The following is a 12,542-nucleotide window of genomic DNA, read 5'->3' as shown; positions in this document are numbered from 1 at the left end:
GATGGACCATCCAGAGACTGCCCCACCCGGGGGTCCATCCCATAATCAGCCACCAAACACAGACAGTATTGCATATGCCAGCAAGATCTTGCTGAAAGGACACTGATATAGCTATCTCTGTGAGGCTATGCAAATATGAGGCCTGGCAAATACAGAAGTGGATGCCCACAGTCATCTATAGGATGGAACACAGAGACCCCAATGGAGGAGCTAGAGAAAGTACCCAAGGAGCTGAAGGGCTCTGCAACCCTATAGGTGGAACAACAATATGAATTAATCAGCACCCCCAGAGCTCGTGTCTCTAGCTACATATATAGCCTAGTCAGCCATCGTTGGGAAGAGAGGCCCCTTGGAGAAACCAGAATCTTTGTCCATGGAACCTGGAAAAGACAATGTGCTTTTCCAGAGCTATTTTTATGTCTTTAAAATTTGTGTTTCATAATAAATAAGTTAACTGCATCTAAGTGAAATGCAACTTCCTTTGGAAGCATATACACGAAAGGAGATGGCACTCAAATTGACTCTTCCTCTCATAGTCTGTTAGCTACCGAGGATTGGCTTTCAGTTTTATTTGGTTTGTAAAACGTGCAGGTAATCTTCTGGAATTCATTTTTGTATGACATTATCAACATGGAGTGAAAGCTAGTCAACTCATCTCTTAACTTCTCAATTTCTCCACACTTTTTCATGAATCAATGGAGAGATAAGACAAGAGGCCTATGATGATCTTGTCTACAGGAATTTCTGACTCGTCTTGCCTTATGGTTTCCGTATACTTGGAAGAGGCCCAGGAAGGAGTAAGGAAAGAGCAGGGTCGAAGTGCAGGTCAGTGCTTTTCCTTCTTGAGTTACTTAGGTCGTCTTTTCACTCCAGAAATATTCTGACTTCATCACATAATGATTTCCTCCCTTTTCATTTCTAAATATGACTATTTAGATGCTGTGGTCTGCATGTTAATGTCTGTTATAAAATCTGCGTGCTGGAAACTAGTGTCCAAAGGAGTCATAGTGCTGAGCAGTACCAAGAGGTAAGGGTTGGGGGCTGATTATGTCAAAAAATGCTGTCCTCGGGAATGGATTAGTGCCTTGTAACTAGGTTCAGTTCCACTGTGTGGGGACACAATGAGAGGGTCCATCTTCGAAACAAAAATCAGTCCTCGCCACATATTTCCTGCTACCTTGGTCTTGAATTTCCAAGTCTCTGGGACTGTGAACAGTAGATTTTTGACTTTTATAGGTTGTCTAGTCTCAAATGTTGCATTATACCAAGCTGAATGTACTGAGAGAATGGATTTTGTGTGTTCTTCCTTTGAACCCTCTCCTCTTCTTTTCCTCTCTTCCTTTCCTACAGTTCTACGTGGGGAGCACACAAAGGCACAGGACTAGAAGAGGATCCAGTTTGAGGGTGAATACTCTTCCAGCCATCTCAACCTTTCCTTGGCATGCCAAGCATTGCCTGAGGCTGACTGCAGGAATTGTTCAGAACATCAAGGAATGCCCATGCCAAGTTCAAGGCTGCTGTGGTACTGGAGTAGGTTGGTGTCTGTCCTTCTTGGCAAGGTCACACTGCCTTTCGAGACAAGTTCCCAAAAATTCTCACTTCTCACTGGCTCCTGCCGTGCCTAACCAAACCCACAGCTAATCCTTGACTAAGCAGGAAACCAGATTATGGGGGTCACCAGGTAAAAGGTCCCACAGTCAGGACCCCAGCAAGGAGTGACTCTGCATAGCCTCCAACCCTGAGATCACTTTCTTCTCACCTTTCCACTGCAGAGAAAGTGGTTGTTGCTCCTCGCATATAGAAATCGTAGTCATAGGAAATCATGTCCATGTCTTCCCCGTAGTGGCTTGGGTACTCTGTTGTCATCCTGTGCAGAGAGAACAAAGGGTTGGAGCAGACAGGAGGTCAGTGTGAAGGAGAGGGGGAGATCTTGGGAAATCGCAACTGAAGTTAGGTGGTTTCTGCCAAGCCACGATGATAGATACCTTCTTCCATTTCCCCACTCCCTGTCCCTAGCTATCGAACTGTAAACTTAGCACCTACAGCAACAGCATCAGCAACTGTAGCTGTAACATAGGCAGAAGACTCCCCTTCTTCAAAGTCATGCTGAATTATTTCCATCCCCATTCAAGTCAGCCAGGGTGCTGTTTCAAATTGGATCAGGACTCATTATTAGATCGTAAAAGCAACTGAAATGATTATGTCTAGGTTTATATTGATTGTCAGTTTGAAAGGGTCTAGAGTCACCTTGGAAGGAATTTTCTCGATTGTGTTAATTGAGACTAAATGTAGACGGAACCATGGTGTGGTGATTTGAATAGGTTTGGTCTCCATAGACTCATGTGTTTGAATGGTTGGCCCAAGGGGAATGGGAGTATTAGGAGGTGTGGCCTTGTTGGAGAAAGTGTGTCACTGTAGGGGTGGGTTCTGACATCTCCTATGCTCAGGCACTGCCTAAAGTGGAATCTAGTTTCCTCCTGGCTGCCTGCAAAAGATAGTCTCCCTCTGTTGCCTGCAGATCAAGATGTAGAACTCTTGGCTTCTCCAATGCCATGTCTGCCTACACACTGCCATGCTTGCCGCCATGATGATAATGGACTGAACCCCTGAAACTGTAAGCCAGCACCAATTAAATGTTTGCCTTTATAAGAGTAGCCTGTTCATGGTGTCTCTTCTCAGCAATAGAACCCTAACTAAGACACACGGGCTGGGGTCTTGCATTAAGTTTAATCGTGAATGCTAGGCAAACATCAGTAACCACCACTCTCTGCATTGTGACTGGAGGCAATCTAGAGTTGCACCCATTTCTAGATGCCACAACTTCTCCGCCATAATGGACTGTACCCTTGAACTGTTAGCAAAAATTAAACCTTTCCTCCCTTAAGTTGCTCCTGTCACAGTGCTGAGAAAATGTAACTAATGCATCAGCTTAAAAGAAAATGCACCGGAACAGGAAGCACTAGTTGAAATGGTACATTACTTACAATAGAGCTTGTGCAGGAAAACTTTAAATGTATGTATGCATTTATTATTTGCACATATTGTGAGATAGTTTCACACATATTTCTTTCTTTCTTTCTTTCTTTTTTTGTTTTGTTTTGTTTTGTTTTTCAAGACAGGGTTTCTCTGTGTAATCCTGGCTGCCCTGGAACTCACTCTGTAGACCAGGCTGGCTTTGAACTCAGAAATTTGCCTGCCTCTGCCTCCCAAGTGCTGGGATTAAAGGCGTGCACCACCACGCCCAGCCACACATATTTCTTATCATAACTGGTAATAGTAAATGTGTTTAAAATACCTAGGTAAAATGTGAGCTGCACAAAAGTACATTTCTCTCTGTCTACTATGCTACATGGCAAATATTTTCTGAATAAACAAATGGCTTTGTGAGAGTGATTTAATTGGTTCCCCCAACCTATTAAAAATGAAAACTGTCTTATACATTTCACTGCAACTAATGAAGGCATGTGTGATAAAATGATCTAAGGCAGGTGTGGAATCATTAAACAGTATTCTCCTCCTCCATCAGCATTGCCCCTTTCCTTCCTTTTGACATTCTTCCTTCTTTATTCTCAAAGATTGAGTCAATGCTGAGACAAATTTAGAATCCCCTGGATCTCATAAAAATTTGCCACTGGAATTTTTCAAGACCAAAATAGATCCATTCAGGGTTAAAAAAGAAAAAGATGCCAATGTCTTTCTCTAGACAGGTCTCATGTAGCCTAAGCTGGCCTTGGATTCACTATGTAGCTAGGATAACTTTCAACTCCAGACACTTCCACCTTCACCTCCCAAGAGCCAAGATTACATGATGTTCCAGCACTTCTGGATCACATCTGTATCCTCAGGGCTGCTCAGGAAGCAGCTAATTTGTGAGTGCCAGTAATCCCATTTGATTTGGGTGTACTAGGCCATTGTGTAACCCAATGGTCTGTCTTAAGGTTATAAGAATTTAAAAAATCCTGATTTATGAATTAGAAGGGCTGATGGGAGAGTCTTCAAGAATACTTAAGAGCAGCAGAACCTAGGTTATCACAGGATAGGTGGACTTAGTCAGAAATCTAAATTGTCTCTTTGGGCTTTTCTTAGTCATTCCTTTTGCCTGAACAACTCACTCCCTTTTTGATTTGTTTCTTTGGAAGAAATCACTAGGCCATCTTAGATACCAAGCCCAACCTCACGTGCATTTTTAATTAACATGTTCATGAAAGGAAAATTTAAATCTCTTTTGGGCTTGTAAAGAAACCCTGAAATAGCATTTTCTTTGTCCAACAACAACAACAACAACAACAACAACAACAACAACAACAACAACAAAAATCCAGCTAAGTGCTACATAAAGGGACCTAATCGGGCCTCAGTTGGATCCCTTTGGCTTGTGACCTGAGCATTCATTGCCAGTTGCTGTATGACAGTTTATCCAGAGAAGGGGGGTGGACTGTTGAGAACGCACATAATGTAAGTAGGATTTTGAGTCTGTTTTCTTTATTTCATAAAGCATTCTAGAACTTTAAAAAGCTGCATTTAGACACAATGTATCAAACTTCATTACTAAAACTTTTAATTCTGCTCTAGCAATGTCAGTATTTGTCACTATTGTGTTAGGCTACATCATATATATATATATATATATATATATATATATATATATATATATATTTCTTTATTATACCACACACATGCACACAGATACACACATACACACACACACACACACACACACACACACACACACACTCCTAATAAATAAAAGCCCGTGAAATAGTTAATCAAGAAAATAAAAGGCATTAAACTTACAGAGTTAAAACTGACAAAGTTTACATACTTTTCAGAAAGTCAAGAGAGGGCAAAGGAAACTAGATGATAATGTTTTATTGCACACAGTGTTGTCTTTCATGAAGATAAAGGGGTAAGATTCAGTGTGGTTTCAGCTTTTCTGTGAATCACTATGCAGGTTCAGACAGTTTTTTGGCAAAGACCCTTATACAGAGCATTGGCACACGTTTCTATCCCAGGTAAAATAACCAAATAAGCCTCAGGCTTGACAAGAAGAAAGGAAAGACAGTGTATTAAAGAAATTAGTCTATTTTAAAGTATTTCTGAGAAACATAAGGGACATATTTACCCTCTTTTCATTAAAAAATTCACTGTGTTTATGTATATTCATGTGTGTGTATGTGTGTGTGTGTGTGTGTGTGTGTGTGTGTGTGTGTATGTGTGGCCACATGCATGTGTGTACACTTTCCTAACACTTTCAAAAAGTATCTGTTGGGGTACAGTTTCTCACTTCTCGTTCCAAAGCTTAGAGAACTTGAAAACTTAATATTTGTATAAATTCTTATACAGACAGGGATGAATAAGACAGAAACAATTTAAATGATATCTTAATTATGAGCAGACAAAAACTCAGTTTGAACTGAAGGAAGATTGACACAGGACTTTCCCATCTGTGATCTTTGAATTACAGATCTTGTCAATAGGTACAACTAGACTCAATGAACAGTTGCTGAGTGCATCTCGGGCTGGTGGGTATAGAGATCTCTTTGAGGCATCATTGGTGCATGGCACCATACACGTATTTAATGAGCTAATGTTTACAGAGCACAGAAGAGACACCAAGCAAGTATAGACTTGATGTGTTAAGATTGGCTTACAATTTATATTTAAATCAAAGATGATAACTTTCTGACAGGTAAGTCAGTAGGGGGACTTTCTTAAATATCCCTGTTATCTGTTCAGGATCAAGCTGTGTGTGTAATGCCTTCCCTGTCACACTATAAAAATGAAGACACTTCAGGATAGAGGACTTCGTTAGTGCCCTAACATGCCTAATCCATACTACATCATGACTTGTTTGAGCTATTTTTGCAAAGACAGAATGGTAAAACATTGTTGAGGTTTGGTTGTGTTGTGTTGCTAGATACTGACCTCCAAGGCCTGGTTGCCCCAGGGATGAGAGAATCTGCACGTACACAGAGTAATGCTGTGTGATCTTGCTTCTTAATTTAAAACTATTGGTTGAATAAAGATGCTGACAGCCTATAGCTGATCAGAAGAGAGGAAGGTGGGGCTCCAATTCTTGGGCTGGGTGTCTGAGGAGGACCACAAGGGGAGAGAGAAGACACCATGGGGTAGGTGAGTCATGAAAATATGACCATGAGCGCTGGCCAATTGGAGCTAAGAGCAGCCCAGATGGAACACAGCAAGTTATAACTCAGGGCTATTGACAGGGAAGTAGACATAATAACATAGAGGGTAGATATTTGCCCAGCTCTAGTGCTTTTTGTTTCTTTCTTGTTTTCTTTGTGTGTGTGTGTGTGTGTGTGTGTGTGTGTTTATATTTCTATTTTTTTACATTTTTTATTAGATATTTTCTTTATTTACATTTCAAATATTACCCCCTTTCCTGGTTTCCCCTCCGAAAACCTCCTATTCCATTCCCCCTCCCACTGCTCACCAACCCACCCACTCACACTTCCCTGTCCTGGCATTCCCCTACACTGGGGCATCCAGCCTTCATGGGATCAAGGGCCTCTCCTCCCATTGATGACCAACAATGTCATCCTCTGCTGCATAGGCAGCTGGAGCCATGGGTTCCTCAATGTATACTCTTTGGTTGGTGGTTTAGTCCCAGGGAGCTCTGGGGGTACTGGTTGGTTCATATTGTTGTTCCTCCTATGGGGCTGCAAACCCCTTCAGCTCCTTGTGTCCTTTCTCTAGCTCCTTCATTGGGAATATAAATATAAAGGTTGTGTGTCTTTTATCTGAGAACTGAATGATCAAAGACAGGGCAGAAACCCTCAATTGAGATTAAATATTTACTACAATAAAACCCAAATGGACTTATATATAAAAATAAATATAAAAAGACATGGACAAAGAAGCAGATGTCTTGGTCCCTCCTCAGAGAGCTGAGCATTGGCCAAATAGGACCACATGCCATGTCCTCTACAGTCACATTAGTGCCCTTGTCTGTGTCGACAGACTGAATTCTGGGAACTTGGGCTGTGAGAGGGAACATAAAATGTTAGTGTCTATCCTCTGTGGCATTCGGGGGTTTCTATTTCAAAGGGTTCAGATATGTATCACCACAGCGGAAGCGCAGTCCTCAGGATGTCTGTGACTTAACTTAGAAGAGGAAAGTCCCTGAACTTTTTTCAAATTGCTGTTTTGGAAGGGAGCCTCGAGCTCTTGCTTCAAGCCCAGGGCTGGTCGGCAGTGGTCACATTTGTTTTGATTACTGTTGACAGTCATCAGCCTGGCTGCCCTAAGCTGTACATCAACAAGGACAGTTTCACCTCCAACTTCTCCCTCCCTCTAAATAAAGCCAACACTTCCCCCCTTCACTTTGCCATTAGATGTCTGCTGTGTCACTGCCTAACACTTGATCTGTATTGTTCTTATTTTCTTCCTGTGATAAAGGTAAGTGGCTGTACACTATACACAGAACATGGGATCTGAAGGTGGCTGGACTTTTCTGAATCAAGCTCACTGTTTTGAAGAGCATTACAGCTTCCATATCTCAGGTTCTCCACGAACACAGGGAAGAGGTCACTAAGTAAAGCAATATAATAGCCATGGTTCAGAACTTCTCCTAAATCTGTGAATTGTACATATTTTCTATCCTTTCACATTTAGTAACTAACTGGATGAAGAAGTGAAGGATGACTTCTAGAGTCCCGTGGATGGAAGTGGACTTGGTCTGTGATTGACAGGTATGCTTTGTTCTAAGCAGCTCAGGCTGGGTAAGCTGATGCTCTGACAGTCAGGCACATCTCTGAAGTGTCTGCGTTTGGAGTCTGAACACAAGACGGGGTCTCTCCTATATGCAGGCAGCAAATAGATGCTAACATTATAAATAGGGGACAGTAACCGTGACAGCCACTCCAGCTGAGGAAAGGGACAATTGATTCTGCGAAGGCTCAGGGGAGCTGTGGTTCCCCATAGTGAGTGTACGTGGAGCAGGGTGGTGGTCGCTTGTGAAAGACAGGAGCATCCACATGCAGTGTGCCCTCTTAAACAGTAACATCCAGATTCGTTTTATCAAGATGCAGGGGCTTCTATCTCTGCAATAGTAGCTCCTGTGCTAGCTCAGAGCAGTGTGAACAGTTCCTCTTTTTATCAGGCCTCTGGAAAACATGCTACAGGAGACCAGCCAGCCAGGGCAGGCTGACAGACTCCCTGACGGAAGGCCTATGAGATCATTCCTGACTTAGACACAGCATCACAGGAGTGGTCTTGCCAACAAACCTCATCTAGTGTTAAAATCAGGACAACAGCACCCGATCTCACAAAGATTTTCTTTGACTAGATTATTCACAGTGGAGGGGAAGAGACAAATGTTCTCTTTAATTGACTTTGTTGTTGTGAACTAAGAATGTCCAGGAATTTAAGCAAAGCTACTCTCTGCCTTATAAACTGGACATGAAGGGTAGGCAGGGGGACAATGGTGGAGAATGCTGAGTTTGATTGTCACAGAAAGCCAGTGACAGTGAAAGGCAATGTAAAGGTCATTTAAACAGGCAACTGTGTCCAAGCAGATCATTCTACAAACCTACTGAAGAGTCATAGATCCAGAGAAGAATCATTTAGACAAAACAATAAACAAACAAACACATTCCTAAATTCAAACCTCTCTGTTCCAGGATGCATATGCACAGCTTCCATCTACCAGACTGACTGACTGGGATGTGACCTGGAGGAACTGGAGCCGTTTGAGGACAGTGGAAGAGGCAAAAGGTCTCTGAAGGCTTGTTTGCCGCCCTTTGGGTGACATGTATTATTGGCTGTTAACAAACCATTGGACTACGAATTTGGATTCTTCCAGCTAAATAAATATGTGTTGCATTTACATACTCATCTAGTCCAGTGGGAACCAATTGGAAATTGCATGTCTGCATCGAGCAGGAATTTACTTTCTTGCCAGGTTTCAGTGATGTTGTGATATCCAGAGAGATATCACGCTGAAATCAGAACAGCACCTTGGCTCCCACCAAACAAATAAATCCCACATGCATCTGGGAGTTGGTGATGATTTTGTTTTCCTATCCCAGAATGATGTTATTTCTGAGTCTCTAGATGCTCAAAAATACAGAGGTGCCAGACATTCACTTGACAAGCTTCACGTGTGTGCTGCAGAAAGATTTTCAATGTAGAAGGGAAGGAGGCTGTATTGGAGCACGCCTTTAATCCCAGCATGCTCAGGATACAAAGCAGGAAATGTTTGCTGAAAGTCTGAAGAAATCCTGATCTACAAAGGCAGCTCCAGACCAGCCAAGGATGTATAGAGCTTGTGTCAGACAAACACATAGCACTGGGGTGGTATCTCAGTGATTAAAAGCACCTAATGTTCCTGCAGAGGGCCAAAGTTCAATTCTCAGCACCCACATAGGGTAGCTTTCAATCTCCTATAGATCTATATCTAAGGGATCTAATGGTCTCCTCAGGATTCCATGGTACCTGGACACACAGACACACAGATGCACACATATACACACATAGAGAGACACACAGAGACAAACACACACACACACACACACACACACACACACACACACGTAGGTGGAAAGGTTCATCATCCTTTCATGTGTTTAGTTCCACCATTTAATTCAAGTCAGCTAAAGTGATGAAAGAGAAGGTACCAAGTGCAGGGATTAGCAGCAGCCTGTCAGTGTGGGGAAGGTAGAACATAGCTGTTGATTCACCATGCAGGGCTGTTAAAAGGATCAAGCACAACGATGAGCCACACCTCCTAATAGTGCCACTCCCTGGACCAAGCATATTCAAATCACCACAGGTATACACGCATATACACAAAGTAGTTTAAAAGTGAGAAAACCAAGTGATCACAGCATTTGCTGTTCTCTGATTCATGGCTGTAGATACAATGTGACCAGCTACCTCCTCAAGCTCCTGCCTCATGACCTCCGAACATGACCACAATGGACAGCATCCTCCAACTGTGAGCCAAAATAAATCCTTCCTTGTGGCAAGCCGCCGCATTCCACCATTACAAGATGGCACCCGACCCGAAAGGGGGAAGGGAGAAAAAAAAGAGCTCGCTAGATGCATGCGCCATGCTCAGCGATGAGATGGCACAGAGATGCTAATGAGGTTTTGGAAGTAAGCACCAATCACAGGCAGACACGTTCCCCTTAGGGCTATATAAACCAGAGGGTTTTCAGGCTCAGGGTCCTTTCGCTTCAGCAAGCAACAAGAGAATAAAGAAGTTGTGGAAGAATCTCTGCGTGTCGTAGTCCTTATATCCTGCAGGCGGGAGCGACGGGCGCAACACTTCCTCCCTTAAGTTACTTTTTCAGGGTATTTTTATTACAGTGAAAGAAAGGTTTTTTTTATTATTATCATTTATTAAAAACTCACTCTATCAATGTCAATTTCATTGCAATTACTGCTCGTAAGGGCTTGCAACATATAGTTATTCTTTTGACAGCTTTTATACTAAGGGCCAGACAGTGTGCTGAGATACTGAAATATTGAAAACGCATGACCTTGGAGATTCATTCAATTTACAAGGCTATAATATAACACCATGACTCAGGCAATTTAAAGATCCCACTAAAATGTCCAGACACCCTTGGAACAGTGAGTCACATGCTGTGTTCTGTGGTGTTTGGTGCACATTCTTTATGCCACTTCTCCCATGTTTCCTTGGAAAAAGTGTCATTTCCACAGAACCACCGAGGTTCTGACACTGTGCTGTCTGAGCTACAGCCAATCACATTGAAGCACTCATTTTGTGGAGTCTGCTTCAACGTTGAGTTGTGATATCATTCTCAGTGCCCAGTGACTCTGATCAATTGTGATATATCTGGACCTGGGTGGGGTGAGGGAGAATAAGGGATTGGGGGTTAGGAAGGCAAGTGGAAGAACCCTGAAGACCAAGGCTCGGGAGTGAATTTTATGAAACCCGAATGTTTCTGTCAATTTGAGAAGAGTTACCCATCTCATTTAGACTGTTGTTAAATTAACCAAGATCCTCTCTGTTCCTTATATATACCTTTCCATAGTCATTAAATTCTTAGTATCATAAGTGATGAGCTGCATCTAAGGGGAAACTTGGGAAGTCATTTTTAAAGAGAGAAAGGACATGTAATATTTGTGGGGAAGCAAGGCAGATGACTGCTGGAGTCTGGGGCATCCTTAGATGGATAGTAGAATTTGGTACAAAGTGATTTATCTGTATCCGGCCTTGGCACCCATGTAAACAGGGTAAGTTTCAAGCATCAGTGTTCCAAGTGTTGACACACAATAATACAGAATGTGTATCATTTCTATTGGTTGCTCAATTAGATAACAAGGATTACAGAAAATTTAGATGCTTCTGCCTTTGTCATGTCCAACCTCTGTAGTCAGTAAGATTTTTCTAAAACTAGTGAGCCTTGGGCATTTATCTGCCTGACAGCTGAAAGCTTTAGGCCCCAAGCCCATTCCCTGTTGTTCTGTTTGCCCAGAACCCCAGGCAGCAGGCATGATGGTCTGTCTGCAGACACTGCGGGCTCTCTCATTCATCCTGGCAGAGACCTTAGGCTCTCACTGTGATGGCAAATGTGTCTGTCCCAGAATCCTCTTCCTCTCCCCGGCTGAGCATGACTCAGTGCACCCCTGGCTCACCCCTGTTCCTCTGCACATCCATCTCCTGTCACATGTCCTGTTTTCTGCAAGGCAATGCTTGGCCTTGTTGGGTGTTTCTGCCCTTGAAAGGCTTATTAGAAGGTCTCTTCTGCATTTGGGAAAGTGGAAGGGACTCTGCTTTGAAAACAACCCAACTTTGTGTGATTGTAGCCCACGGCAAAGCCAGGATCCTGTTATCACACTTAACCTTCACTAGAAAGCTAGGGAATAGGCTAAAGCCTTCATTAATTGAACAAATGGGAGTGTCTGCTGTGTGCCTGATGTCACCAAAGGGCCTTGGGACCTGGAGAGAGAAATCAGTTCATAAAGGGCTTACTACATAAGCATGAAGAGTTTGATCTACAGCACTTGTGTCAAAATCTGAGCATGGTGGCTCGTACTAGTGATCCCAGCCCCAGGGAATCCAAGATAGGAGTGTACCTGAGGCCCACTGGTCAGTCAGTCTAACCTAGAACAAGATCCGAGTCCCAGAAAGAGACTCTTTCAGAAGACAAGGTGGATGTCTCCTAAGGGGCTATATCCCAGGTAGATATCTAACATCCACACGCATGTGCGCACACATCTGAACACATGTTCATCCACACACAGAAAACACACACAGAGAAAATTATATAAAAATTATTTTTAAAGGGCTTGGCCTGCATAAGTACCAAGATCTCTGTGAGCTCAGAGCTTATAACACAGAGGAGGGAGAGTGGGAATAAAGAATTAAAAATCTATTTAAGTTTAAAACAACAACCTATGGTTTTTCTGGAAAAAAAAAGAATTCTCTTCCTCTTAAGGAATCATTTATGACTGGGAATGTGGTGCAGCCCTAGAACACTCGCCTAGAATGATGGATTCCCGGTACTGCAAAAAAGCAAGAAACTTCTGTCTCCTCTCTCTCTCTCTCT

The 12,542-nt window shown here is 42.7% G+C and overlaps 1 protein-coding gene across 1 annotated transcript in view; it reads right to left on the bottom strand.

The window, feature by feature from the left end:
- Dpt (dermatopontin) overlaps positions 1 to 12,542 on the bottom strand; it is a 31,065-nt gene that overhangs the window by 4,382 nt on the left and 14,141 nt on the right. The window contains exon 3 of the mRNA XM_021199218.1: positions 1,760 to 1,867. Within this exon, the coding sequence (XP_021054877.1) occupies positions 1,760 to 1,867 (108 nt within the window). The remainder of the gene's footprint in view (positions 1 to 1,759; positions 1,868 to 12,542) is intronic.

This window comes from Mus pahari, chromosome 5, assembly GCF_900095145.1.
Source record: "Mus pahari chromosome 5, PAHARI_EIJ_v1.1, whole genome shotgun sequence".
NCBI lineage: Eukaryota > Metazoa > Chordata > Mammalia > Rodentia > Muridae > Mus > Mus pahari.
Note: the sequence above shows the minus strand (reverse complement) of the source record. Positions and strands in the feature narration are given on the sequence as shown.